General features: G+C 46.6%; 1 protein-coding gene and 2 pseudogenes across 1 annotated transcript; all 3 read left to right on the top strand.

The window, feature by feature from the left end:
- Positions 1-798: 798 nt before the first annotated feature.
- LOC135972203 (paired amphipathic helix protein Sin3a-like) overlaps positions 799-26928 on the top strand; it is a 74396-nt pseudogene continuing 48266 nt past the window's right edge.
- On the top strand, positions 16037-17029 carry LOC135975438 (olfactory receptor 10A4-like). The gene has a single exon (XM_065566488.1). The coding sequence runs from the start codon at positions 16037-16039 to the stop codon at positions 17027-17029; it is 993 nt and encodes a 330-aa protein (XP_065422560.1).
- LOC103307213 (olfactory receptor 10A4-like) lies at positions 19827-23022 on the top strand (annotated as a pseudogene).

Genomic DNA, 26928 nt, shown 5'->3' with positions numbered 1-26928 from the left:
GTGACAGGAACAAGTTCAGCCTGGTCCATTGGCTAGGTGTGTGTGGTTGGTTTGTGGGTGTTTTTTATAACATACATTACCCTGCATGGTTCTGTTTGAGAGTGGTGTGTCTGTGTTTCTCATCTGTATGTTTGTATGTGTTTTATAACATACATTACCCTATGTGGTTCCGTTTGGGAGTGTGTGTGTGTGTCTGTTTTTTCACATATCTCTGCCTGTTTGTAATCTGTCTTAGGTAGTCCTGTGGCGCCATTACTGTAGGAGCTGAGCACCTCCCAATCTTTAAGGTCTTTATCCTCACACCACCACTGGGAGGCAGGGCAGGGCTGTAACCCCCACTGCAGGGGTGGGGAACTGAGGCACAGAGAAGGTAGGACTTCAGTGGGATTTAGGTGCCTAAACCCGTGAGGATCTGGGCCCAAGTGACTGGCCCACCTGGCACTGGGAGCCTGCGGCACAACAGGGCCTGGTTCCCACGGCAATCCCGGGGCTGACCCAATGGCTGTTCAGCGCCGGGCCCGGGGCCCTTCCCCAGAGCGGTTCGAGGGACCCCACCGGGGTGCGCGCCCCGCTCTCTCCCCGCAGCGGCCGCATGGGGGCAGCAGGGGGCAATCTGAGACAGGAATCTGGGCTTGCCCGTTGCTAGGCGACAGGGCGGGGCGGGACCCAGGCCCCGTCCCCGGGGCGTTCACTCACCACCGTACCCGCACATGCGCAGTAGCCCACAGGTACAGGCTTCCCCTGTTGCTGGACTCCGGAGCTGTGGCTCGGCCCGTGTCCGAGCTGCTCCGCGGGGCCATGGCCGGGTCCCAGGTGCTGGAGCGGGCCGAGAAGTTGCTTTCCGAGCCCCGCTTCCCCGACTGCAGCCTCCGGGGCAGGTGGGAGCCGGACCGATCCGCCGCGAGTTCCGCCCCCTCCGGCCGGGAAACAGCGGCCCGCGGGCGTCCCCGGGCCAGGTCTGCGCTCCCGCTCCGGCCCCCTTGCCCCTCCCTGACTCAGCGCCCTCACTTCCAGCGCCCCTCCCACCCCGGTGCCTGGAGCGGTCCGGCCCGGCGTGCCAGGACCGAGGTGGGAGCGGGGCTGGATCGGGATGCTGGGGGCGCGCGAGCGAGCGGCGGAGCGAGCCCCGCTGGCCAGCGGGGACCCGAGCCGCCCCCGGCCCCTGGTTCCTGCTGGCCCGGCTGTGGGTCTGCCTGAGAGTCGCAGTGACTCCAGCCGTGCCCCGGGGAGGGGGACGATCGGGTGGGGTGTTCCCACCTGCTACAGCCCGGGTGTCGCTGCTCTGAAAGCTTGGAGCAGGCGGGGGGAGGGGGGTGGAAAGGGACACTTGCAAAATCTTTTTTGGGCGTTTAAAGGCTTTAAAAATCAAAGGCTCTGCTGCTCTTTCTTTCCCCTTTGCTGTTTCACTCTGCACTTAGGCTGGTCAGTTTCAATTTTGCTGCTTCATTCTCTCCAGTTCTGATCAGCCTTTTGGGTTTCTCACAGTGTAGGACGGCGGTTCTTCTTTTCACCCTGTGGAGCAGCTCATAACAGAGATCCGAACCCATCTGTCTTACTAGCACCACAATCTTCCTATTATTTAGCTCTCAAATATTTAAACAAAAAGACTTTTTTCATAGACCCTACCATGACTGCATCTGGTCCTGGCAGCTGTCACGTAAATCTTTGCTCCTCAACTGGCTCTCCTCAGAAGGTCCCCAGTGTCGAGGCTGAGTCTCATTGAAGTTAATGGGGCTTCTGCGCAGGGCTGGCTCCAGGGTTTTGGCCGCCCCAAGCAGCCCAAAAAAAAAAAAAAAAAAAAAAAAGCTGAACTGCCAGGAATTGATACCCTGCTGGGTGGCTGCAGCACAGGGAACTTAGAGGAGCGGGGAGCTAATAGGGGGGTTGCCGGTCCACCCTGGTTCCAAGCCCCCACAAGCTAGCTGCAACGGGCTGCTCATCCTGCAAGCAGTGGACAAAGCAGGCGGCTGCCAAAGGACGTTAGAAGGGAGCATTGCACATCTTTAAATGAGCATGTTCCGTAATTGATCAGCAAGGTAACAATGAAACAGCGTTTACGGGGATGACTTTAAGTGAGGAGTTACTGTATCTATATTTGAATATAAAGTCCCTACATAAAGCCATAGGCACCATAACAATTAATTATGCTTACAATAACCCAGTGAGACCACCCAGCATCATTAAACAATCATATTCACAGAACAGATTTAACTCAGCCAGCCAATAAATCCAAAGCAGCAGAAAAACTACTTTCACCCTTCTCTTTGACTTCCCTAGGAGAAAAGCCACTAGCTTTCCCCCAGACAGTGTCAAATCAATGGCTTTTGCAGCATGCCCAGAAGGTCGAGTTTTGGCTATAAGGGATCCTGTGATATGTACAGGAGAGAATGTTCACCAAGGAAAAGAGACAATGGATGTTGGGAATCTGAGATTCCTTGTCAGAGAAACATGTGATGATATAAATTTGGGTGTCTGCTATGATGGCTCAGAGAAAAGATCCATCAGTCTTCTGCTTTTCTCCTTCACCTAAGGTTTTGAATGATACTTGGGTCTCCTTCCCTTCCCGGTCTGAGGATTCTACCTTCATTAGCTCCAAGAAGACACAATACGAAGAACACATCTACAGATGTGAGGACGAGCGTTTTGAGGTAGAATTCTTCCAAAATCATTTCTTGGAAAGCCTGGGATTCTATGAACTGGTTAGCTATATAGTATAAAAACAACAAGGAGTCTGGTGGCACCTTAAAGACTAACAGATTTATTTGGGCATAAGCTTTCGTGGGTAAAAACCTCACTTCTTCGGATGCATAGAGTGAAAGTTACAGATGCAGGCATTATATACTGACACATGGAGAGCAGGGAGTTACTTCGCAAGTGGAGAACCAGTGTTGACAGGGCCAATTCAATCAGGGTGGATGTAGTTCACTCCGAATAATGAATGAGGAGGTGTTAATTCCAGGAGAGGAAAAGCTGCTTCTGTAATGAGCCAGCCACTCCCAGTCCCTATTCAAGCCCAGATTAATGGTATAAAATTTGCAAATGAATTTTAGTTCTGCTGTTTCTCTTTGAAGTCTGTTTCTGAAGTTTTTTTGTTCAATGATAGTGACTTTTAAATCTGTAATAGAATGACCAGGGAGAATGAAGTATTCACTTACTGGCTTATGTGTGTTACCATTCCTGATGTCCGATTTGTGTCCATTTATTCTTTTGCGGAGGGACTGTCCGGTTTGGCCAATGTACATGGCAGAGGGGCATTGCTGGCACATGATGGCATATATAACATTAGTGAATGTGCAGGTGAATGAGCCCTTGATGGTGTGGCTGATGTGGTTGGGTCCTCTGATGGTGTCGCCAGAGTAGATATGGGGACAAAGTAGGCAACGAGGTTTGCTACAGGGATTGGTTCCTGGGTTGGTGTTTCTGTGGTGTGGTGTGGTGTGTAGTTGCTGGTGAGTATTTGCTTCAGGTTGGGGGGTGGTCTGTAAGCGAGGACTGGCCTGCCTCTGAAGGTCTGTGAGAGTGAGAGATCATTTTCCAGGATAGGTTGTAGATCATAGATAATGCTCTGGAGAGGTTTTAGCTGGGGGCTGTATGTGATGGCCAGTGGTGTTCTGTTATTGTCCTTGTTGGGCCTGTCCTGTAGTAGGTGATTTCTGGGTACCCGTCTTGCTCTTTCAATCTCTTTCCTCACTTCCCCAGGTGGGTATTGTAGTTTTACGAATGCTTGATAAAGATCTTTGTCCTCACCCACAACCACTTCAGATTTGGGGACAACTTATACCTTCAAGTCTGATTACTTTGCCCTGAGGATTTGGGATGCATTCGCAGCCAGTACAGCTACTGGAAAAGTCTGTTAACGTGTCTGGGGATGGAGTGGAAATCCTCCAGGGACATCTCCATGAAGCTGTCCTGGAGATACTCCAAAAGCCTTGCCACAAGGTTTCTGGGCAATGCAGCCTTATTCCGTCCTCCATGGTAGGACACTTGACCGCGCCATGCTTGCAGCAAGTAATCTGGTATCAATGCATGACAAAGCCTGGCAGCGTATGGTCCCGGTGTTTGCTGGCATTCAAGCAACATCCGTTCTTTATCTTACTGTGTAATCCTCAGGAGAGTGATATCGCTCATGGTAACCTGGTTGAAATACGGGAATTTAATTAAGGGGACAGAGGTGGCAGTTCCTACTGGGCTGTTTGCCTGTGGCTGAAAAGAAATCCTTCCCTGCAGATAGCCAAGTGCGGGGGGGGGGGGGGGGGGCGAGGAATTGGCCCAGAGCTTTTCGTTTTTGGCTAGCAGAGTTCTTCCCTGATACCAGCCACGTGGTGGGGGGAGGGATAAAGCGATCATCCAGAGAATTGGATATGGGCGGGGGTTAGTTTGTTTCCTGCTGCTGAATGTTAACAGGAAAACCGCAGCACTCAACGGGCTTTGCTTGGTATGTGGGAAAGGAGGGCACAGAAGCCGAAAGACAATGGCTTACCATGGCCGCATGCAAGCCAAATTCTGTTGTCCGGACCTGCGTCTGTGATCTCTAGCAGCAAAGCCACAGGCACTCAATATTAAGAGGCAAAATGCGAACTTGCACAGAAATCACATGTGCTATGTAACATGAATAGTGTTGGTCACCGTGAAAGAGTATAAGCATTGTTCTGCAAAATGTATCTTTTAAAATAATTCTCTCCTTTTTTCCCTCCCTCCAGCAGCTGCAAATTCTTCAAGCCTCCCTCCTCCGTCCCGAAGGCTATCACAGATAAGGCCTCGGAAAAAGAAGACGCGAGACAAGATGTTCGCAAAAATCATGGAATCCACCCGCAGTGACAGAGCTCATCTGAATGAGTGGAAGGACACCGTTTCAAAGTATAGGAAAGAAGACAGTGAACGTGAGGACAGGAGGGACCAACGTGAGGAGAGGAGAGACTCTCGAGATGAGAGGTGGTGGCAGGAAGATCAGAGGAGGCAGGATGCAACACTGGGGCTGCTGCGTGAGCAAACAGACATGCTCCGGCGTCTGGTGGAGCTTCAGGAACGGCAGCAGGATAACAGAGTGCTGCTACAGCCCCTGTATAACCCGCCTCCCCCCTCACCATGTTCCGTAGCCTCCTCACCCAGACGTGTAAGAACGCGGGGGGGGAGGCTCCGTACACCTTCCCATTCCACCCCAGTGGACAGCCCAAGCAAAAGGCTGTCATTTTTTTAACCTTTTTTTAGTGGCCTTTTCCTTCCCGCCGATCCTCCTCCCAAACCCCACCCAGGTTCCCTCTCTCTTTTTATAATGTATTAATAAAGAATAAATGATTTTTAAACGATAGTGACTTTATTTGGTTTTAAAGCAAGCTGGGGGAAGGAGGAGGGTGGGTTCCTTACAGAGAATGAGTAAATAAAGGGGGCGGGTTTTCATGAAGGAGAAACAAACAGATATTTCACACTGTAGCCTGGCCAGTCATGAAACTGGTTTTCAAAGCTTCTCTGATGCACAGAGCTTCCTGGTGTGCTCTTCTAATCGCCCTGGTGTCTGGCTGCACGTAATCAGCAGCCAGGCGATTTGCCTCAGCCTCCCACCCCACCATAAAGGTCTCGCCCTTACTTTCACAGAGACTGTGGAGCACACAGCAAGCAGAAATAAAAATGGGGAGATTGGTTTGGCTGAGGTCTGAGCGAGTCAGTAACGATGGCCAGCGACCTTTTAAACGGCCAAATGCACATTTTACCACCATTCTGCACTTGCTCAGCCTGTAGTTGAACAGCTCCTGACTCCTGTCCAGACTGCCTGTGTATGGCTTCATGAGCCATGGCATTAAGGGGTAGGCTGGGTCCCCAAGAATAACTATTGGCATTTCAACATCCCCAACGGTTATTTTCTGGTCCGGAAAGTAAGTCCCTTGCTGCAGCCCTTTAAACAGAGTAGTGTTCCTGAAGACGCGAGCGTCATGAACCCTTCCCGAACAGGCCACATTGATGTTGGTGTAACGTCCCTTGTGATCCACAAGTGCTTGCAGCACCATTGAAAATTACCTCTTGCGGTTTATGTACTGGGTACCCTAGTGGTACCCTAGTGCTCCGGTGACAAGATAGGGATATGGGTTCCATCTATTGCCCCACCACAGTTAGGGAATCCCATTGCAGCAAAGCCATCCACTATGGCCTGCACATTTCCCAGAGTCACTACCTTTCGTAGCAGCACCTGAGTGATTGCTTTGGCTACTTGCATCACAGCAGCCCCCACAGTAGATTTGCCCACTCCAAATTGATTCCCGAGTGGCCGGTAGCTGTCTGGCGTTGCAAGCTTCCACAGGGCTATCACCACTCGCTTCTCAACTGTGAGGGCTGCTCTCATCTTGGTATTCTGGGGCTTCAGGGCAGGGGACAGCAAGTCACAAAGTTCCATGACAGTGCCCTTACGCATGCGAAAGTTCCGCAGCCACTGGGAATCATCCCACACCTGAAACACTATGCGGTCCCACCAGTCTGTGCTTGTTTCCCTTGCCCAGAATTGGCGTTCCATGGATAGAACCTGCCCCATTAACAACATGATCTCCAAAGCATCGGGGCCCGCGGTTTGAAGAATTCTGTGCCCGTGTCCATGTCCATGTTCTCATCACGCTTGTCGCTGTGCTGCCGCCGCCGCTGCCTCCTCGCCTCGTTTTTCTGGTCCTGGCTCAGCATAAACTCCACAAGAACGCGCAAGGTGTTTACAATGTTCATGACTGCTGTCTTGAGCTGAGCAGGTTCCATGCTTACCGTGGTATGGAGTCTGCAGTGTTCACCCAGGAAAAAAGGCACGAAATGGTTGTCTGCCATCTGTTGCTTTCATGCAGGGAGGGAGGGAGGGGTGAGTCTGTACCCAGAACCACCTGCGACAATGTTTTTTGTCCCATCAGGCACTGGGATCTCAACCCAGAATTCCAATGGGCAGGGGAGACTGCGGGAACTATGGGATAGCTATTGGATAGCTACCTACAGTGCAACGCTCCAGAAATCGACGCTAGCCCCGGAACATGGACGCACACCGCTGAATTAATGTGCTTAGTGTGGACGCATACATTCGACTTTATACAATCTGTTTCCCAAATTCGAATTATATAAATTTGGATTAATCCCGTAGTGTAGACATACCCTTATAGTTAGAAAGCTTTCCTAATATCTAATCTAAATCTCCCTTGCTGCAGATTTAGCCTATTACTACTTGTCCTGCCTTTGGTGGACATGGTTATGCTTCTACCTAAGGACTGTTCAACCTCTGTGAATAGAAGAATCAAAATCCAAGTAACTGCTTCTGATCACCAACTCCTTCCCCTCCAACCCATTGACTTTATCGTGGTCGGTAGCTTTGGCACAGCTTTCTTTCTCTTCTCTTTAGGTCATTCCAAATGAAACTGTTCAATGGCAGGTGCATAATTGATGCTTCCTTTTATTAGTAGCCTGCAACTTCTTGTGAAAAGATGCAATACTCTATAGGAAGCAGAGGAAATATAGGTAGATTAGAATAACCAGATGTGGAAATATTAAACCATTTCTCAAGTGCCTCCTGTTTTACGTGCACAGCGTTACAGAAGTATTAAGTTCTTGTTTTGGTTCACTTAAATGTTAGGGTAAGTGGACACTTAAAACACTGCAGCTGTGCTGATGCAGTGCTTAAGTGAAAAAACTCCTATGCCAACGGGAGAGCTTCTCCCATCAGCTTAGTTAATCCACCTCCCCAAGACGTGATAGCTGTGTCGATGGGAGAAGCTCTCCCGTTGACATGACGCTGTCTACACAGGGGATTAGGTCGATGTAACTGCATTGCTCAGTGTGGATTTTTCACACCCCTGAGCAACATAGTTACACCAATATAGGTCTGTAGTGTAGACCCGACCTTTATTTCCAGAAAGTAATATTGTACTATGGCTAAAACATCTTCCCTTTCATCTGGATGTTGTCTTGGAGACCACCCTGGCAACAATCAGAGTCTTAGAGGCAATCCAAAGAAACTCCCCGCTTGTCTGCTAAGGAGCAAGCCAAATTCCAGCTGGACAACACTCTGGGTGGCACGTCGGAGGTGATCCACCGCAAGGCGCTGCAGAGGATATATGCTGACAAAGCGGCCGACATCATAGACGGGCTGAGGAAAAATTGATTTGTTGCCGTTCCTATTGTGCTGAAATGGTACTTCCCAGGTTTCGGCATTATTACTTGTGTTTGAGTAAAACTCATCGTATGCTAGGCACTATCCAAATGTATAATACACACAGAGGCTCCAGTTGAGGAAAGCATACAGTCTGAGAAATGCAGATGCTTTTTATGTTCTAATAAGTGGTTGCGTTTCATAGTACCCAGCTACTATTGTGTCTAGTAAAGCCAAAACATCACTGGCCCTGCTGGCAGGATAAGGATTTTTTATTTTTCTTACCCAAGATAGGGCAGTCTTGAGTTCAAAAATCAAGCTGGGGTGGGGTTCTGTATTGTCAGTTTTGGACACAACTGAGTTTGATCCCATTATAAATCCCATCTGTGAAAGTGAAAAAGACTTTGAAGTGTAGAGTCTGTATTGGATTCAGGTTCCAACTCAAAAATTACTGTGTTCTACGGCCAGCCTCCTGATCAGAAAAAGGAAGTGAGTGCACAATATTGAGGGGGGGCCAGAGACCACTCTCTTGAATAATAGTTATAACGGGCAATTTCAACTCCCCACATATAAAATGTCAACCTCTGGAGAAGGTGAGGAGAAGGAGTTTTTCAATATTTTAAATGATTGCTTCTTGTAATAGCTAGTCTGTAGCTACACAAAAGGAGAGGTTATTGATTTACCCTGAATAACACTTAGGTTATTGTTATTTTGTGGTCCGGGAAGTAAGTACCTGCCTGCAGCCGTCTAAACAGCCCAGAGTTCCTGAAAACACGAGCGTCATGAACCTTGTCCGGCCATCCGACGTAGATGTTGGTAAAACGTCCCCTGTGGTCCACCAGTGCTTGCAGCACCATGGAAAAGTAACCCTTTCGATTAATGTACTGGCTGGCCTGGTGGTCCGGTCCCAGGATAGGGATGTGAGTTCCATCTATAGCCCCACCGCAGTTTGGGAATCCCATCGCTGCAAAGCCATCTATGATCACCTCCATGTTTCCCAGGGTCACTACCTTTGACAGCAGTAGCTCAACAATTGCCTTGGCTACTTGCATCACCACAACCCCCACGGTAGATTTGCCCACGTCAAAGTGGTTCGCGACTGACCGGTAGCTGTCTGGCGTGGCAAGTTTCCAGAGGGCTATGGCCACTCACTTCTGGACAGTCAGGGCTGCTCGCATCCGGGTGTCCTTGCGCTTCAGGGCAGGGGACAGCAACTCACAAAGTTCAAGGAAAGTTCCCTTCCGCATGCGAAAGTTTCTCAGCCACTGGGATTCATCCCAGATCTGCAGCACTATGCCGTCCCACCAGTCAGTGCTTGTTTCACGTGCCCAGAATCGCTGTTCCACGGCATCAACATGACCCAGTGCCACCATGATGTCCACGGCGCGGGGTCCCGTGCTTTGTGACAGGTCTGTGCCACTCTCAGGCTTCATGTCCTCCTCGTGCTGCCGTAGCCTCCTCGCCCGATTTCTCACCATCTGACTCTGGAAAAGGTGGCTGATAAGGTGCGAGGTGTTGACAATGGCCATAACTGCAGCAATGGTCACAGCGGGCTCCATGCTCGCAGTGCTATGGCGTCTGCGCTGTCAATCACCATAAAAGTGCGCGAACTGATTGCCCGCCGGCGCTTTCAGGGAGGGAGGGCGGGAGTGACGGTTGGATGACGACAGTTACCCAAAACCACCCTCGACACATTTTTTTCCGCAGCAGGCATTAGGGGCTCGACCCAGAATTCCAATGGGCAGCGGGAACTGTGGGATAGCTGCCCACAGTGCACCGCTTCCAATGTCGACGCTTGCCCCGTTAGTGTGGACTCACACAGTCGAATTACTGTCCTTAGTGTGGAAACACACGTTCGACTTTGTAATATCGATTCCACATATTCGATTTAAGTTACATCGAAGTACTCTCGTAGTGTAGACATACCCACAGAGTTTAAGGACAAAAGGGACGACTAGATTATCTCGTCTGACCTCCTCCGTCTCACAATGTGTTGGGTTTCATCACACAGGCCCACAGAGCACTTTAGCCAGGCATCAAATTGAACGTAAAAGAGAAATATACCTGGTGGTCCCTTTACCAGACCACTGAATGGCGGCACCTCTGGGATGCAGAATGTATAATATCACACAACACTATTAAACAGATGATTAAGGCAGGAAGGAAAGAACACCTTATGCAAAATAGAAACTCTGAGCGTGCATGTGTATGTGTGACTTGTAGCCAATGAAGTGAGCATGTAGCAAGACAGCTACATCAGCACTGCATACAAGAATAGCTTAAGCAATGAGTGTAAGTAGAAGGCCTTCTAGCCTGAACAGGAGCAGTTGCTCAATGAGTTGGCATAAGGAAGTAAACTATAGACTCATAGACTCATAGACTTTAAGGTCAGAAGGGACCATTATGATAGTCTAGTCTGACCTCCTGCACAACGCAGGCCAAAGAATCCCACTCACCCACTCCTGTAATAAACCCTTAACCTATGTCTGAGTTATTGAAGTCCTCAAATCATGGTTTAAAGACTCCAAGGTGCAGAGTATCCTCCTGCAAGTGACCCATGCCCCACGCTACAGAGGAAGGTGAAAAACTCCCAGGGACTCTGCCAATCTGTCCTGGAGGAAACTTCCTTCCCGACCCCAAATATGGCGATCAGCTTAGCCCTGAGCATGTGGGCAAGACTCACCAGCTAGACACCCAGGAAAGAATTCTCTGTAGTAACTCAGATCCCACACCAACTAACATCCCATCACAGGCCATTCGGCATCTTTACCGCTAATACTCAAAGATCAATTAAATGCCAAAATTAGGCTATCCCATCACACCATCCCCTCCATAAACTTATCAAGCTTAGTATTGAAGCCAGATATGTCTTTTGCCCCCACTACTCCCCTTGGAGGGCTGTTCCGGAACTTGACTCCTCTGATGGTTAGAAACCTTTGTCTAATTTCAAGTCTAAATTTCCTGATGGACAGTTTATATCCATTCGTTCTTGTGTCCACATTGATACTAAGCTTAAATAATTCCTCTCCCTCCCTAGGATTTATCCCTCTGATATATTTATAGAGAGCAATCATGTCTCCCCTCAGCCTTCTTTTGGTTAGGCTAAACAAGCCAAGCTCTTTGAGTCTCCTTTCATAAGACAGGTTTAAGTCACAAAACATCACAAGGCTCTGTTTATTGTTTTGTCATAATGACGAGTGTTGCAAACAGCGGATAGGTAACCACAAGGGAATCGAAGCCCTGCTCAATGTGTGTGTGTGTGTGTGTGGGCTGCCATCCCCTGCTGGAAGGAATGAGTCATGCTCAGTGTGTGTGTGCACATGTCTCTGCTGCCTCTTCCTCTTGTGAACAGCCCCAAGGACTTGTTGATGACAACTGTTGGTCAAGAAAGCGCTGGGGCACTGTGGTAAGCAGCCTGACGGGAGCAGGTCCACTGCTGAGCCTCTCACCCAACTCCTTGCAGCACAGGGCTACGTGGTGCCTGGCTCAGGCTCAGGGGGTCAGCATGGACCAAGAGACAATAGTGCCCCCCCCGAAGTGAGACCCCACCCAGCCCTTTGCATCATGTCATCCCTTGGATCTATTGTGGAGCACTGGGGTTAGTACTGAGCCACAGAGGAGAATGTCCCTTAATGAGTCCTCCATCCTCTTCTCTGCAGCACAGTGACCCCTATTGCTGAACTGGGACATTAGGATCAATCAACCTGAGAAAATCCTACAGAGTCCGTCCCTGCAGCTCAGCGGCCCCTAGTGCCACGCTAGAGCACTGCTAGCAGCACTGACTAAGGGGGAAGAGTGCCTCAAATTGAGCATCCCACCCCACTCCCAGTAGCACAGCCCCCACTACGGCCATGCTGGAGTAATGGGGTCAGCACTGTCTAAGAAATGAGAGTGCTTCCAGCTGAGCCCATCACCCCATTCTCTGCAGCACACTACCCCCTAGAACTGCTCAGCTTCCACATAGAGTTTTTTCTAATGCTCCTGGGAACTAGTCCTGATTCTGGTCACACTGCAAACTTACTGGAGTAAAAGGGAATAGTCCTGCTGACTTTGATGGGCTTTGGATCTGGTCTTCTAGGAGGGAAATGGGCCCTATGGTTGGGGCAGTGGAGTCTAAGACTGAGGACTCCTGGGTTCTGTTCCCAGCTCCGGGAGGGGAGTGGGGTATAATATTTAGAGCAGTTGGGACTGGGAGTCTGAGCTCCTGGATTCTAATCGTGGCTCTGAGACCGGAGTGGGGCTCACAATCTGAGCCTTGGGTGTTGTTCCTTGCTCTTTGTGTTGTTTTTGAACAAGTAATTCTTCCTCAACATGTCTCTAGACAAAAAGTATCACACGCTTTACCACAATTAGTAAATCCCATTACGATTTTCATCTAGAAAACACACATAATGATGATAATGATGATACCACTGCCTACGAAATGATTACCCTAGTGAATTTTGTTTTGTTGCAGGTTGAGGCAGAATTGTTCTTCCTCTGAGGAATATTACAAGAAATTTTCTTCAGGGCGTAGGCCCTAGAAGCCAGTGAATGAAATAAAAACACCTCTCTTTCCTTCAACACACTTAGCGTCTGCAGCTGGGAGAGGGAACTACTCTTCTTAAACAAGGTAGGCTATAGACGAATAACTTAAGCCCCCAACCATTCTCCCACTGAAGTGTATGGACATTGTGCCCCAGTCTGCAATGAGAGCAAGATCATGTCACTGGTTTCTTCATTTGAATTTTCCATACATTGGCAGAGAATCGTAGTGTGTGTCTGAGCATATGGGTTGTGTCTGTGTTCATTATCTATCTATCTATCTATCTATCTATCTATCTATTGGTCTCTGAATCTATCATTCTGAACTGAACTAATTAACAATCATGGGTCAGGTCATAAGCTTGACTTCAGTGGTGTTTTGCTAATTTCCTCTTGGTGAAATTCTGGTCCATTATTCCATAGTGCCCACCAGAGTGATAGATAAGTACTAGACATACCCATCATCAGGCCACAGCTCTATTTATTATTTTGTTGCTGTTGTTGTTTTGTTGGTGGTGTTTCTTGCTTCTCCCTCCTCTCTTCCTTACTGCCCTCAGTTCCCCAATCCTTATCATCATCCATTGAATCAAAGTGGAAATGTTTTTCTTGAGATGGATCTTTTATTTGGATCTGAATACAGTTGCCTGGGAGAGCTCAATCTGATCTCTTTTAATAGGAGAGTCCACTCCTAGGATCCGACCATGGTGAATGCACCAGACCTGGTGCCCAAGAGTTAAGTGGTTGTCTCTTTTAGCTGAATTTACTTCAACCCTCTCTCCACATAATGAGAGCCCTGCACAGATACAAAAAATGCATATCTGCATCCGATACATAATCCACAAAAATTGTCTGCAGACATTCACATGCATGGATGTGGATATCTGCAGATATCTGTGGATTTGCAGGGCTCTACTTACCATGGCCAGGCTGAGGCTCTGAGACCCACCTCTGCCTGAGCCTGGTCGGGGAGAGCTGTGCGGGAGTCGCGGACCCTCCACCTGCCCTCAGCCAGGTGGGGATCCTGTGGGGTGGGAACACAGCCTGGGGCTGCTCTCATCCCCTCACCCCACCCCACGGGCAGGTGGAGGATCTGCCGCGGTCCCCGTCTGGATTCCATGCTGGCCTTGCTGGAGATGGAGGGGAGGGTGACCTGTGGATCTGCCCGGGGGCTACTCAGAACCCACACACCGGGCAGGTGGAGCGACCACGGCGACTCTGCACAGTTGCCCGCCTGACTCTTAGGATGGCCAGGCTAGGGCTCTGAGCCCCTCCACCTCCCTCTGGAGCCAGAGAGCTGCACTGGCAACTGCAGGGAGCCTGCGTCCCTGCACTGGCCCTAGGCGGGGTCTGGGAGGCAGGGACATGGGCTGGAGGCTGCTCAGGCCCTCCGCCCAGGGCAGGTGGAGGAACCCAGGCTCCCCACAGCTGCCAGCACAGCTCTCTGGCTCCAGCAGGGGGGCCTGCTTGGAGCCGCAGGCCGGCCACGGTAAGAGCTGGGTGGGCAGCTGTGGGGAGCTGCAATGGACCATCCACCTGCCCTGGATGGGGCCCAGAGCAGCCCCCGGCCCGTGTCCCTGCCCCCAGGACCTCCGCCCAGTGCATGTAGAGGGTCCGCACCACAGCTCCTCACAGCTGCCCACCCGGCTGCTACCATCAGAGCCTTGCACACGTAAAAAAATTGTATCTGAATCTGCGCTGCTATATGCAAAAATAGTCCACGGATATCCGCAGATATAAAGCGGATACCTGCGGATTTGCAGGGCTCTACACATAATGTCTGTTTCTTTTGTTGATTTCATGTTCTCCTGTATATAAATGGAGTGTCCAGATGCCTTCAAGAGCTGTGAAAATATCACTCAACTGCCAGTGAAAAGCATCTATACAGACCTTACTCCTAATGATGAGTAAATTTCTACATTTGCCCATCCAAATTCAGCCAACAAATAAAAAAATAAATCCAAATCCCTTCTGAAACTATGATTTCATCAGTATTGATGTTTTCCATGAAAAAATGTTGATGTCAATGGCAGTATTCAATTTTCCATTTGATTTCATATAGACTCTTCTGAATCGAAATTAGGGGTTTCGCTATTTCAACTTTTCATATACATTCAGGGTGAAAACAAATATTGGAATATTGGAATTTCACATTTTCCAGCCAGCTCTGCATTTAGTGCAATGGTCGTGGTGAGGAAAGTACTCACAAACATCAATAGAGGCTCCCCAGAGTATCTCTTAAGAGAGGCAGAAGAATTCCCACCTCTTCCCCAGGTCTCGCTATTTAGAGAAAAACATTCCCTTTTGTTTTAAATTGTTCTGTGTAGTGCACTCTGCATAGAGCTCCACTACAGTGTGCTTTGGTTATTGGATTTAATTTTCTCTACTTCATTCCCTTTTAATGTGTGTGTATGTGTGTGTGTATGTGTGTGTGTGTGTTCAATTTCCAGGAGAATGGTTCTGTAGCGATGGCAGAGTTTCAGGTATCAGGAATGCTGACTCGCAGTGTAAACCCAGTCTCTTCACCCCATCATTCCCCTAATCATTCCCCGTTTCCCCCTTAGTAGCTCACTATTATTTGATGCGTTGCTTTGAGAGCCACATATTGAAGGTGCTAAGGGTATGCAAAATACAATCTCTTTGTTATTGCTCATTTTTATTTCAACTCTGTCATTTCACTTTCATGCCCATTATTAGGAAGTTCCTTGTCAACAAGTAACCTTGAAGTAAAACATCTGTGGAAAACCTTCTAACATTCTAGGATCTTCATTCTTGTAAAATTCTTTATAGCAATGTCATAAGACAAAGATCTTCAACTGGTGTAAATAAGTATAGCTCTTTTTATACCCATGGAGCTGTTAAAATTTACACCAGCAAAGGTACTGGCCCTAGCTCTTCTTTTGTATGTTGAAAGAAACAAATGCATTTCAGATACTGTGATGATAAAGGATGGAATGATTGCAATTGTTCTCTAATATTTAGGGAAGAATAACATTTTTAGTACACAAAAGGCCAAAATCCCCCATTGTTTTCACCATTTATCGAGCTTCTCATTCTTCAAAGGGCTTCAAACCAATTGGATTCAGCAGCATCAGTTTATTCATGTGAGTAGTCCTCACTTTTGTGAGTTGTAACTGCAGTGGGAATACTTGCATTCATATAACAATTCTCATGATTAAGAGCCGAATGAGATCAGAATTTGCCCTCATTTGAGAAATTTTATTTGGTAAATGTGGCTAAAGAATAACATTCTCAGAGGAGAAAGAAAGAAAGAAAGAAAGAAAGAAAGAAAGAAAGAAAGAAAGAAAAAGAAAGATCCCTTTTTGATTTTTTATGTAGACTGAAAAAAATGTGTTCGAAGAGGAAAAATAGAACCTCAGATTCAGTATCTTTCTTTGTCACCCCATACAGATGATCTATTCTGAGAGCAACCCAGGAAAGAACCAGACCATCTCTGAAGTATTCATCCTGGTGGGGTTTTCAAACCTTAACAAGCTGCAAATCGTTCTGTTTCTGGTGCTTCTGGTCATCTACCTGGTCACCCTGATAGGGAACCTCCTTGTTATCCTCCTTATAAAGTTAAACCCCTCACTCCACACCCCCATGTATTTCTTCCTGGTGAACCTGTCTTTCTTGGAAATCTGCTTCACCAGCAGTGTGGTTCCTCAGCTGCTGATTGACCTCCTGGTGGTGCAAAAGACCATCACCATTGCAGGCTGTGCTGCCCAGATGTACGTCATCACCATCATGGGCCTGACGGAATGCTGCCTCCTAGCAGTCATGGCATACGACCGTTACATGGCCATTTGTCACCCCCTGCACTACAAAACTATCATGAGTGGCCAGGCGTGTGCACAGTTCGCGGGTGCTTCATGGATCATCGGCATATCGGTGGAAGTAGTTCAGACCACTTGGATCTTCAGCCTGCCCTTCTGTGGCTCCAACCGCATCCACCACTTCCTCTGTGACATCCCACCAGTGTTGAAGATGGCATGTACGGACACATCCAAAAATGAGATTATGGTCTTCACTGTGTCGGTGCTGTTCATCATGAGCCCTTTCCTGATGATAATCCTGTCCTACATCTGCATTATTTCTACCATCCTCATGCTGCCATCAGTAGAGGGAAGGAATAAAGCCTTCTCCACCTGCTCCTCCCACCTCATGGTGGTGACTTTGTTCTATGGAATGGCCCTTATCTCTTACCTGGGGCTCAAGTCTAGCTTCACCCCGGAAAGTAATCAAATGATTTCCCTCATGAACATAATTGTGGGACCAGTGTTGAACCCCATAATATACACTCTGAGGAACAAAGAGGTGAAGGGAGCCTTTATAAAAACAGTAGAGAAGAGCATCTTTTCACACAATTGGAGAAAACAGAGAATGAAAGATAGTGTTAGTTAAAACAGGGGAATGAGGGAAATTCATACATGTTTTGTTGAATTACTCCCGATGACCCTCATTTTTTAAATTGAAATTTTGCCATTTGAAAAGCTTTGACCTCTTGTAAACCTGTCTGGAAAATGGGAAGAGAAACTTTTCTTACCAAAAATACCCAAAATTTTAAATATTTAAATTTTCGTGAAAATTTGATAGAACCAGATTTAAACTTAATTGAAAAAATCAAATGAGAAAATATAATCCAAGTAGTTTCTTGATTTTATATCTCAAAATTTGAAATGTCAAAGCAAAAAGTAAGCTCAAAATGAGAAACATTTCATGAAACATTGAACTTGGTTTGTGCAATTTTAACAATTTTCATCAAAATGTTAATACTTGAAAAATTCCAACCTGCTCTACAGAAAAGTCCATTTAGGCTTCTCCTTTTCCTGGGTTGGATTTTTTTGGCCTGTCTCTTGATTGCATTTCCCCAGTGCTCCCTCTGGTCTAATTTTAAATAACATTCCTCAACACTTATGATTTGCTTCCTATGTAAGACTCTGATGGATCTTTCAATGCCTAACATGATCAGGTCAAACAACAACTCAGGGAGCTGGCTACTGACTTCTATGGCATTTTGCACAGGTTCAGAGCCTATGCTAGCAGATCATGGTGCATACCATAGATTCATTGATTAAAAGGCCATAGGGAACCATTTTGATCATCTAGTTTGACATCCTGCTTAACACAGGGCAGAGAATTTCAACCTGGTGATTCCTGAGTCAGAGAAGCACTGTTCATATTTTATATTCCATATGTAAAATAATAGCTGTGTTATAAACTCATATAACTATAAGTGGTCCGATCAATGTATCACAATATTGCACCAAAAGCCTGTGTATATGGTACATCTTTGTATAACTATATGATAACATACATTTGTATATTCTTATAATGAGAAATACTACTCTGTTGGCTTGTCTCCCTATATCACTGCCTACATATAAAAAAAAAAAAACAAATTTAAATCCTCTATCCCTAGCTCAGCAATTACAGGACTATATGCCTTCTTTCCCTAAATATCCCTATAATGCATTTTTAAGATGCACTGGCTGGCTGTATGTCTTGGCTTTTATTATTTCTCTTTGATATAATTTGCTGATTTGTTTAAAATGATACTGTTAAGAAGATAAGCAATGTGTCATGTTGGAAGAAGTGAGAGTTACATACATGTAATGATAAACAAAAAACTCCCTTTCTCTGAGAAACTTAGAAGCAGAGTGGCCTAGGGCAACATGTTCCAGAAACTACAAATTCAGCAAGAACATTTTAGGCATTAGGTTATTAACACTTGTGCATGAATAATATATAGGCTCTGTAAAATTCAATGGATAATGTGTTGGATAAAGATTGGGGGCAATTGAGAATAGCAACATGTATGAGAACACATATGAAAATGAGCCCAATGCTGGAGAAATGCTAGCATTGGGCTCATCGGGCTAGTTGGATAGCCATTCACAGTCTTTGTTTAATCCTGATCTGATGGTGTCAAATTTGCAAATGAACTGAAGCTCAGTGGTTTCTCTTTGGACTGAGCTTCAGTTCATTTGCAAAGTTGACACCATCAGATCAGATTAAAAAAAGACTGTGAATGGCTAGCCAACTACAAAAGCAGTTTCTCCTCCCTTGGTGTTCACACCTCAACTGCCAGCAGAGGACCTCTTCCTCCCTGATTGAACTAACCTCGTTATCTGCAGACTGATTCTTGCCTGCATATTTATACCTTCCTCTGGAAATTTCCATTACATGCGTCTGATGAAGTGGGTATTCACCCACGAAAGCTTATGCTCCAATACATCTGTTAGTCTTAAAGGTGCCACAGGACTCTCTGATGCTTTTTACATATCCAGACTAACACGGCTACCCCTCTGTACTTAACTCTTTGGGTTGTTTTGCAAGGGGTAGTGTAAGTATAGGGATGCTCAGCTCCTTCTGTATTATGGCTACCTGCCATGCTGGGATGGAGTGTTTGTGAATTTCCTAACTGTGTTAATAAATCCATTTTCCATATAATGTAATCTCCTAAGTGTGAGTGTTGCAACCAGGCACATGGGAGTTCCCAACTGAACAGTGATTCTGATAATACTGGGCCTGATCTTGGGACAAGAACCTACCAAGTTTCAGAATGATGAATAGGGGAAGTAAACTGGTAATATGATCAAGATACATTCAATAGATCAGGCAACAGATTGTTGTCCACAGATGGAGAGAATGAGCCCTGCTCAGCATGTGTATGTGAGAGAGTCTGTGTGTGTGTGTGTGAGAGAGAGAGAGAGAGAGGGAGGGAGAGAGACTGTCTCTACCTGCTTGGGGTAATGAGCCATTCTCAGTTTGTATGTGCGTGCACATGTGAGTGAGTGAGTGACTGTCCCCCCCACAGGAGGAAATGAGCCATGCTCAATGTGTGTGTATGTGCCACTGCTGTCCCCTCCACTTGTAAACAGCCCCATAGACTCATTCATGGCCACGGTGGTCAGGAAAGGTCTTTAATTTACAGCTCATCCAAAAGATATAACATCCACCAGAAACAGTGTCCCCTTCCACTGTGATGAGTTGCTGAGGGTCAGCACCAACTTTAAGGGGAGAGCGCCCCCTGCTAATCCACCCTACCCACCCTCTGCAGCAGAGGTCTCGCAAGCGCCATGCTGGGGCACTGTGCTAAGCAGCCATTCTTATGGGAGATGGTCCACAGCTGAGCCCCTCACCTTGCTCCTTGCGGCACAGGGCCACGTGGTGCCCTGCTGAAGCACAAGGGGTCAGCATGGACCAAGAGACAACCGAGCCCCACCAGGTGAGACCCCACCCAGCTCTTTGCAGCATGTCATCCCTTGGAGCTGGTCTGGAGCTTGGGGGTTACACTGACCCACAGAGGAGAATGTCCCTTAATGAGTCCTCCACTCTATTCCCTGCTGTACAGCACCCCTTACCGCTGAACTGGGACGATGGGATCAATGAAGCTGAGAACATCCCACAGAGCCCTCCAGGCCCATCCCTATAGATCAGCGCCCACTGGTGCTACACTGGGGCATTGCTTCCAGCACTGACTAAGGGGGAAGTGTGCCTCAAACTGAGAATCCCACCACAGTCCGAATAGCACAGCCTCCTTCTTCCATGCTGGAGTAATGGGGTCAACACTGTCTTAGAATTGAGAGTGCTCCCAGCTGAGCTCATCACCCCACTCCCTGAAGCGCACTACCCCCAGCACCTCTCAGCTTCCACACAGAGTTTATTCTAATGCTCCTGGGAACTAGCCCTGATTCTGGTCCCACTGCAAACTTACTGGAGTAAAAGGGAATAGTCCCACTGACTTCAATGGGCTTTGGATCTGGTCCTCTAGGAGGGAAATGGGCTCTATGATTGGGACAGTGGAGTCTAAGACTGAGGACTCCTGGGTTCTGTTCCCAGCTCTGGGAGGGGAGTGGGGTCTAATGTTTAGAGCAGTTGGGGCTGGGAGTCTGAGCTCCTGGGTTCTAATCGTGGTTCTGAGACAAGAATGGGGCACACAATCTGAACATCGGGGAACCGGAGTCATGAGCCTTGGGCATTGCACCTTAGTCAACCCCGACTCTGTGTTGTGTTGTTTTGGACAAATCATTCCTTCTTCTAGACAAAATTTTATCACACAATTTACCACAGTTAGTAAATCCTATTATGATTTTCATCTAGAAAATACACACGATGATGATGATTGATGATACAACTTTCTACGAAATGATTTCCCTAGTGAATTTTGTTTTGTTGCAGGTTGAGGCAGTATTGTTCTTCCTTTGAAGAATATTACAAGAAATTTCCTTTAGGGAGTAGGTCCCAGAAGCCAGTGAATGAAATAAAAACACCTCTCTTTCCTTCAACACACTTAGCGTCTGCAGCTGGGAGAGGGAACTACTCTTCTTAATCAAGGTAGGCTATTGATGAATGACTTAAGCCCCCAACCATTCTCCCACTGAAGTCCATTGTGTTGTGCCCCAGTCTGCAATGGGACCAGGATTAAGTCATTGGTTTCTTCATTTGAATTTTCCATACAGTGGCAGAGAATCTTAAAGTGTGTGTTTCTGAGCACCTGGGTTGTGACTGTATTCATATCTATCTATCTATGGATGTGTGTGTGAAACACTATACCCCATATTCTTCATAGAAATAATGTTATAATATGGTTATAGCATATCTAAGATGTATATTATGCAAGATGGGTCTTGTGTAAGATCATTGGAAAGTTTATGATCTGCTGAATATGATTATCCTATGTATATGCATGTATCATTACTGTATTTGAATTTAGGACTATTGACTATGTAACAATTAACAAGTTGGTTTACACCTGGAAAACGCCCACCACACAGAATGCAATCAGTCTGGATTGGCCATTGGGGAGAACAATAGGACTTTGAAGATGCTAATTTCCCACCTTCCTGAGAAGCTTCCTGGGATGCCACAAAAATAAATAAATAAATAAAAATAATTGCCCTCTTTGAGAAATCTTATTTTGGTAAACATTGTTATAGAATAGAATAACATTCCTGAGTGGGAAACATAAGAAACGCAGAAAGGAGAAAAATCCCTTTTTTAATTTCCATGGAGACAGACAAAAAATGTGTTCAAAGAAGAAGAATAGAACCCCCGATGCTGGAAACTGGTATACCTCCATTGCTGGTATAAAGTGATGTAGCTCATTCAGAGTCAATTCATCAGACCCCCGTCTGTTGTAAATCAGCTCTAGTTCCACTGGTGTCAAAGTGTTCGGCTCTCCAGCTGACCTATATTGGCACAGCTTGATTGACATCAATGTGGCTACACCAGCTTATGCCTGATGATGATTGGGTCCAGTTATATATTTCTATACAGAATTGCAGCAGGTTTTAGTCTGAAGCATCCCAACAGAAAGGAAACCAGTATGAATTGTTTGATTCACATCCACATGTTTAGTATTCCTCAGATTCAGTCTCTTTCTTTGCCACCCTTACAGACGACCTATTCTGAGAGTGACCCTGGAGAGAACCAGACCATCTCTGATGTGTTCATCCTGGTGGGGTTTTCAAACCTTAACAAGCTGCAAATCGTTCTGTTTCTGGTGCTTCTGGTCACCTACCCAGTCGCCCTGATGGGGAACCTGCTTGTTATCCTCCTTATAAAGCTAAACCCCTCACTCCACACCCCCATGTATTTCTTTCTGGTGAAGCTGTCATTCTTGGAAATATGCTACACCAGCAGTGTGGTCCCTCAGCTGCTGGTTCACCTCTTGGTGGACCAAAAGACCATCACCATCGCGGGCTGCACTGCCCAGATGTACATCATCTCCATCATGGGCCTGACATGAATGCTGCCTCTTAGCAGCCATGGCGTACGACCGCTACATCGCCATATGTCACCCCCTGCACTACAGAACTATCATGAGTGGCCAGGCATGTGCACAGCTCATGGGTACTTCATGGATCATCGGCATCTCAGTGGAAGTAGTTCAGACCACTTGGATCTTCAGTCTGCCCTTCTGTGGCTCCAACCGCAACCACCACTTCTTCTGTGACATCCCACCAGTGTTGAAGATGGCATGCATGGACATATCCAAAAATATGATTATGGTCTTGACTGTGTCAGTTTTGTTCATTATGGGCCCTTTTTTGTTGATAACCCTGTCCTACATCTGCATTATCTCCACCATCCTCAAGCTGCCGACGGCAGAGGGAAGGCATAAAGCCTTCTCCACCTGCTCCTCCCATCTCAGGGTGGTGACTTTGATCTACGGAATGGACCTTTTTACCTACCTGAGGCCCAAGTCTATCTCCACCCCAAAGAGTGATCAAATGATTTCCCTCGTGATCACAGTTGCAGCACCTGTATTGAACCCCATAATATACACTCTGAAGAACAAAGATGCGAAGGGAGCCTTTAGAAAAACAGTAGAGAGGAGCATATTTTCACACAATCGGCGAAAACAGAGAATGAAAATTAGACTTACTTAAAACAGGGGGAATGAGGGAAATAAATACATGTTTTGTTGAATTACTGCCGATGACCCTCACTTTTTAATTGAAATGTTGCCATTTGAAAAAATTGGACTTGTAAACCTATCAGGAGAATGGGAAGAGAAACTTGTGTTACCAAAAAACCCCACATTTTAAATATCTTCAAAATCTGGAATGTCAAAGAAAAAAGAAGCTTAAAATGGAAATCCTTTCATAAAATGTTCACCTTGGTTTTTGCAAATTTTACAATTTTCACCAAAATTTTAATGATGGAAAAATCCAAACCATCTCTACAGACAACTCCATTTAGGCTTTTCCTTTTCCTGCTCTGTCGGTCCACTGCAGCATTTTAGGATTTGGGTTGGGTTGGGCTGAGTTTTTTTGGCTGTCTAATGGATTTCCCCGGTGCTCCCTGTTGCCTAATTTTAAATAATATTTCTCAGCACTTATGAACAGTTTCCTATGTAAGACTCTGATGGATCTTTCAATGCCTAACCTGATCAGATCACACAACAACTCTTGAAGCTGGCTCTTGAATTCCCTGGCATTTTGCACAGGTTCAGCAGGCTATGCTTACAGTCATGGCGTATATCATAGATTCATTGATTAAAAGGCCATAAGGGACCAATGCTGATCATCTAGTCTGACATTCTGCTTAACGCAGGGCAGAGAGTTTCACCTGGTGATTCCCGAGTCAAAGAAGCACTGTACATCAAGAAAATTGTAGATATTAGATGATTAACATTTGTTCATAATTAATGAACAGGTTATGTAAAATTCAATGGATAATGTGTTGACTAAAGAATGGAGGAAAATTAAGCAATAGAAAATGTGCAAATGTATGAAAATATGTATAAAATATGTAAAATTATGTATATATATATATATATATGTACATATACAAAAACATGTATATATGTAAAAATATGTATAAAATACATATGTAAAATACATAAAAAATAAGAAAATACATATAAGAATGGGCTGGAGAAATGCTGGATCAGAAATTGACGAATGAAACCGAAGCACCCGAACAGGAGATCCAGGCAGGTGAGGAGGACTGACGTCATGGAGGAAGGAAGGACTTTTCAGTGCCCCAGAATGTCTTAACTTGGGAACATTCACTTATTCTGTCTTGTCTGTTATTACTTGTGAGGCAGGAATGTATGTCCAGACACTATAAGTAAGATTAATTCTGTTTTAAATTGTATTAAATAAAGGCAAAACTGATTAAGCCTAAATTGGATGGACATGTGACTCGGTTTCCCACTCTACACTCCCAACAATGTACACAATTTGATAAAAAAGGTAAAGCCCACATAAATGCTCTCATCTCTGCTTTGTTAATTCATTTAGCAAAGGTGTTGCCCTTATACAATAATAATCAGAGAAACAAGCCGTGTCCTGTCAGCGAACACATGTATTAAGTTAGTATACACCCCATTATGTGAATACATGGCAGTTCTACAAACTGAATTAGCGTATGTTCTTCCCAGTGTTCTGTGCACTCATGCTAACCTACACCTCACACTACCAAGCAACAGTATAACTTAGTATTTAACATAAGCAGATAAGAAATTTGTAAAAGTCAAGATACATTAATTCAATAGCTTAGTACAAATTGTGGGGAACCTTCACAGACCAGGACGTGGAATGCTGTGTCCAAAAGCAAGATATGGAAAATCATGGTTCAGAACAAAGAGTTAAGGAACGAAGTTAAGGGATGAACAGACAGGATGGATTTCTGTGACATAAGACATAAGAATGGCCATACTGGATCCAACCAAAGGTCCATCCAGCCCAGTAATGATCAGTGATCTCTCTCCTGCCATTCATCTCCACCCTCTGACAAGCAGAAGCTAGGGACACCACTCCTTAACCATCTGGGCTAATAGCCATTAATGGACTTAGCCTCCATGAATGTATCCAGTTCTCTTTTAAACCCTGTTACAGTCCTAGCTTTCACAACCTCCTCAGGCAAGGAGTTTCACAGATTGACTGTGCGCTGTGTAAAAAAGAACTTCCTTTTATTTGTTTTAAACCTGCTGCCCATTAATTTCGTTTGGTGGCCTCTAGTTCTTATATTATGGGAACAAGTAAATAACTTTTCCTTATTCACTTTCTCCACACCACTCATGATTTTATATACCTCTATCATATCCCCCTTAGTCTCCTCTTTTCCAAGCTGAAAAGTCCTAGCCTCTTTAATCTCTCCTCATATGGGACCCATTCCAAACCCCTAATCATTTTAGTTGCCCTTCTCTGAACCTCTGTACGCAGTATTCAAGATGTGGGCATGCCATGGATTTATATAAGGGCAATAAGATATTCTCTGTCTTATTCTCTATCCCTTTTTTAATGATTCCTAACACCCTGTTTGCTTTTTTGACTGCCGCTGCACACTGCATGGACGCCTTCAGAGAACTATCCATGATGACTCCAAGATCTTTCTCCTGATTAGTTGTAGCTAAATTAGCCCCCATCATATTGTATGTATAGTTGGGGTTATTTTTTCCAATGTGCATTACTTTACATTTATCCACATTAAATTTCATTTGCCATTTTGCTTCCCAATCACTTAGTTTTGTGAGATCTTTTTGAAGTTCTTCACAATCTGCTTTGGTCTTAACTATCTTGAGTAGTTTAGTATCATCTGCAAACTTTGCCACCTCACTGTCAGGGGTGACTCCAGGCACCAGCACAGCAAGCACCTGCCTGGGGCGGCAAGCTACGGGGTGCGGCCTGCCGGTCGCCCTGAGGGTGGAGTCAGGCTACCTTCAGAGGCATGCCTGCGGGAGGTCCCCCAGTTCCAAGAGGCGCCCCTGCTCTTACACACCCCAAATACTCTGTCCAGCACCTCCCAAACACCATCTCCCAGTACACACACACACACACCCAGCACCCCGAAATACCCCCTTGAGCTCACCCCCCCGCAGCAGTGTCCTCTATTAGGGAACTTGAAATACAGGTGTGGTCACCCCAGATACAGTTGAATTTTAAAGGCAGGTGTTTCTGTTCTCCCTTACGGTGTGACCGCACTGGGGCCAGGCTCTGGAAGTCTCAGTGAGCTACAATCCCAGCTGGATGCACAAAGGGCAGTTCCAGGAGGGTGGGGTGATTCCCTGCACATCCCGGGCAGAGGCAGCGTTGCCCTTTTCTCTCCCCTCATTCGGAAGGATTGGCCCGGACCTGTGTCACAAGGTTGTGTGAGTTGGGTACACGCTGGGAAAAGCCCCGAGGGCCCCCACTCAGGCTGGTTCAGAGAGGGCAGCAGAGCCCGGAGGCCTCCAGCCTGGCTCTCTCTCTCCTTCCCCTTTCCACCTAATACCTTGTGTATCCCGTTGCGGCTGGGCTGAATCTTGCCCCAGGGGGCCCAGCCGAGGGACACCCCGTCTCTCTCTCGCTGTACCGGAGTCTCTCCCGGAGTCAGGGTCACCGTCCACTGATGGAACAGGTGCCTGGTGGTTGTGGGGTCAGTCCACCAGCTACCTCATCCCTGGAGTGCAGGGTCTCGCCTCTGACCCACACGGAGGGAGCCCTCATTGCTCAGTGTATAACAGGGGGGTCGCTTAGCCTTCTGTACAACACGAGCAAGAGCCTTGTGTCCAGCAAGTATAAACGGGAGTGGTTCCCCCCTGGGCTTTGTCTGTGGGTCCGGAAGCCCGGGAGGGCACCGCCCCTCACTCCCAGGCTGGGGTGGCCGCATGGCCGGAGTGAGACTGCTGTCTAGCCCTGTCCACATGGGGGGCAGAGAGGGGGACACAGGGGCACACACCAAAGCTCCTCACCTATGATATAGGAGCAAAAGCCTCATGGACTCTCGTCCTCTGTTTTACAATTGTACTTCTTTTTTCTTTCTTTTTGTGTGTGTGTTTTTTCTTAATAGTTATATTTTTACCTTTT

Source organism: Chrysemys picta, chromosome 13 (genome assembly GCF_011386835.1).
Source record: "Chrysemys picta bellii isolate R12L10 chromosome 13, ASM1138683v2, whole genome shotgun sequence".
In the NCBI taxonomy this organism is placed as follows: domain Eukaryota; kingdom Metazoa; phylum Chordata; order Testudines; family Emydidae; genus Chrysemys; species Chrysemys picta.
This window is presented reverse-complemented; position numbering and strand designations above follow the sequence as displayed.

Excerpts from the sequence above, each read along its gene's own strand:
- LOC135975438 (XM_065566488.1), top strand. The coding sequence starts at position 16,037 with ATGATCTATTCTGAGAGCAACCCAGGAAAGAACCAGACCATCTCTGAA.